The 1806-nt window shown below is 45.0% G+C and overlaps 1 protein-coding gene across 1 annotated transcript in view; it reads right to left on the bottom strand.

Annotated features, from left to right (window-relative positions):
* The window catches only part of LOC103973762 (GDSL esterase/lipase At3g26430-like), a 2179-nt gene extending 653 nt beyond the window's left edge, over positions 1 to 1526 (bottom strand). Inside the window, exons 1-4 of the mRNA XM_009388410.3 lie at positions 1245 to 1526; positions 346 to 555; positions 106 to 275; positions 1 to 35 (exon numbers count right to left, since the gene is read on the bottom strand). The exon at positions 1 to 35 is cut by the window's left edge and continues 236 nt beyond it. Coding sequence (XP_009386685.2) covers positions 1 to 35; positions 106 to 275; positions 346 to 555; positions 1245 to 1488 — 659 coding nt within the window. The 5' untranslated portion in view covers positions 1489 to 1526. The remainder of the gene's footprint in view (positions 36 to 105; positions 276 to 345; positions 556 to 1244) is intronic.
* Positions 1527 to 1806: the final 280 nt, after the last annotated feature.

The following is a 1806-nucleotide window of genomic DNA, read 5'->3' as shown; positions in this document are numbered from 1 at the left end:
ATCCAAAAGAATCTCCCACCCAGCCCGTAGACAGCCTGCAAGAACACAATCCAAGATCTCAAGCTCGTTCGTCGCTCATGGTGTTGTGCAAGCAACCTACGTTACCTTTATAACATCAGTGAATTTGGTGAGGATGTCAGGGATGGTTGCTTTAACTTCTTCGGTGGTCATGTTACTGACATAGCCCGCAGTGAGGTCATTCTGGCCGACGTCCAAGGTGTACAAAGCCCGAGAGAAGTATTCCAGCGGAGGTAACAGATCTTTGAAGACGGCTCCTGCATCAAACCAAGTTAAAGATTGCATCCATCAGTCTTAATAGCAGACAAGTAGTAACATAGTACTAGCCTTTCTTGGAAGCTGGTTGGGATCTGGACTTGAACTGTGTAAACTGCCATGACTGGACATCCAAGGAGAAAGGGCTGTAACCAGTTTGGAACAAGGTTGTGTTTTGTCTTCGGATGGTGGATCCTGCTGTAGCAAAATTCGCTCCGTGGGAGAAGTTTGTCCCCACCGAGTCAAGATATGCATTGAGGAAAGGAAGTCCGAGGTCCTGAGCTGAAGATGGAAACAACAATCAAATGAAAGATTATCTCTGAACGCACACACACACAGTAGATTTGTCATATTTGTGACTTCAAAAGTCAAAACAAACATGCAGCAGCACTGTTTTCGTTGATAATGTTGTTGACCATCGTATATGGAATGTGGCAGACTGGACTGGAGGGCAAATCTAAATGATTTATTCTTTTCATAAATTGGCAGATGCTGAACATTAGTGTTCGACTTGCTGTGAAAAGGGCTGTCAGTATGGGTTTTAGGGTGAATCGGTAACCGATGGAGCGACCAAATGATCAGATCAACCGCACAGGTTCCTGTTAACCCAACCAACCCTAAGTTGCGGCAATCTTTGGGAAGATGAACCAACTGCTGCATGGGACCAAAAGCTTGTTAGGTGCAGACCAATGCACATGAGCCTTCTGAGACGAAAAGAAGGCACAATAATTGGCGGTCCCTGCGACAGGCTATCACCCACAACCCCGCGTGACTCATATGCCCTCTTAACTCACCACTCGACAACCCACCATGGTTCTTCCCATAACTCCACATGCGTCGATCTTGCCCTGATAATATTTCGGGCTGTTCTTATCGTTTTGTTGCAGTAATTACTCAGCTTGTGATGTTGCGCAAGTGTGCAAGGAGAAAAATCATGTGTACTGATGAGTTGCAGAGGGCTATACACTCACCGATGAAGTCGATGATGAGCCGGCCGTCGCAGTACCTCCCAACCGGAGCGCCGAAGAAGGTCTCCCCGTTGGGCGGTGGAACGGCGCCGAAGGCTGCCGACAGCCCTCCGGTGTCCGAGTTGGAGTCGCCGAAGTTGAAGATGGCCGGGAAGGCGCAGGGCGAGGATGAAGCTGAAGTCGGCAGTGGGAGATGGGAGCCGAGTACCACTAAAGCGGCGAGAAGAGAAATGTGGTGAGAGCCCATTGGTGTGGAGGAGAGAGAGAAGAAGCAATGGAAAAGAGTGTGATATATATGAAGCCAAGGAGGTGTGCATACTGCAAAGGAAGGACAAAAATACTTGGAGAAAAAAGTTCTTTTTCTTTGCTTTATCGGGAAGCATATCTCCTTTGTTTTATTTTTTTTAACATTTTTTTAATACCTGAAATACTCCCAATCATGTATCTCTGTTTTTGTTTTTTTTTTTATATAGATCGATCCACCTATCCAATTATAATTTTTTATATAGTATTGTAATATTTTTTTATTATAATAAAAAAAATATTATGATGAATAATGTAATAG

The sequence above is a fragment of the Musa acuminata genome, chromosome BXJ2-5 (assembly GCF_036884655.1).
Source record: "Musa acuminata AAA Group cultivar baxijiao chromosome BXJ2-5, Cavendish_Baxijiao_AAA, whole genome shotgun sequence".
Lineage (NCBI taxonomy): Eukaryota > Viridiplantae > Streptophyta > Magnoliopsida > Zingiberales > Musaceae > Musa > Musa acuminata.
Note: the sequence above shows the minus strand (reverse complement) of the source record. Positions and strands in the feature narration are given on the sequence as shown.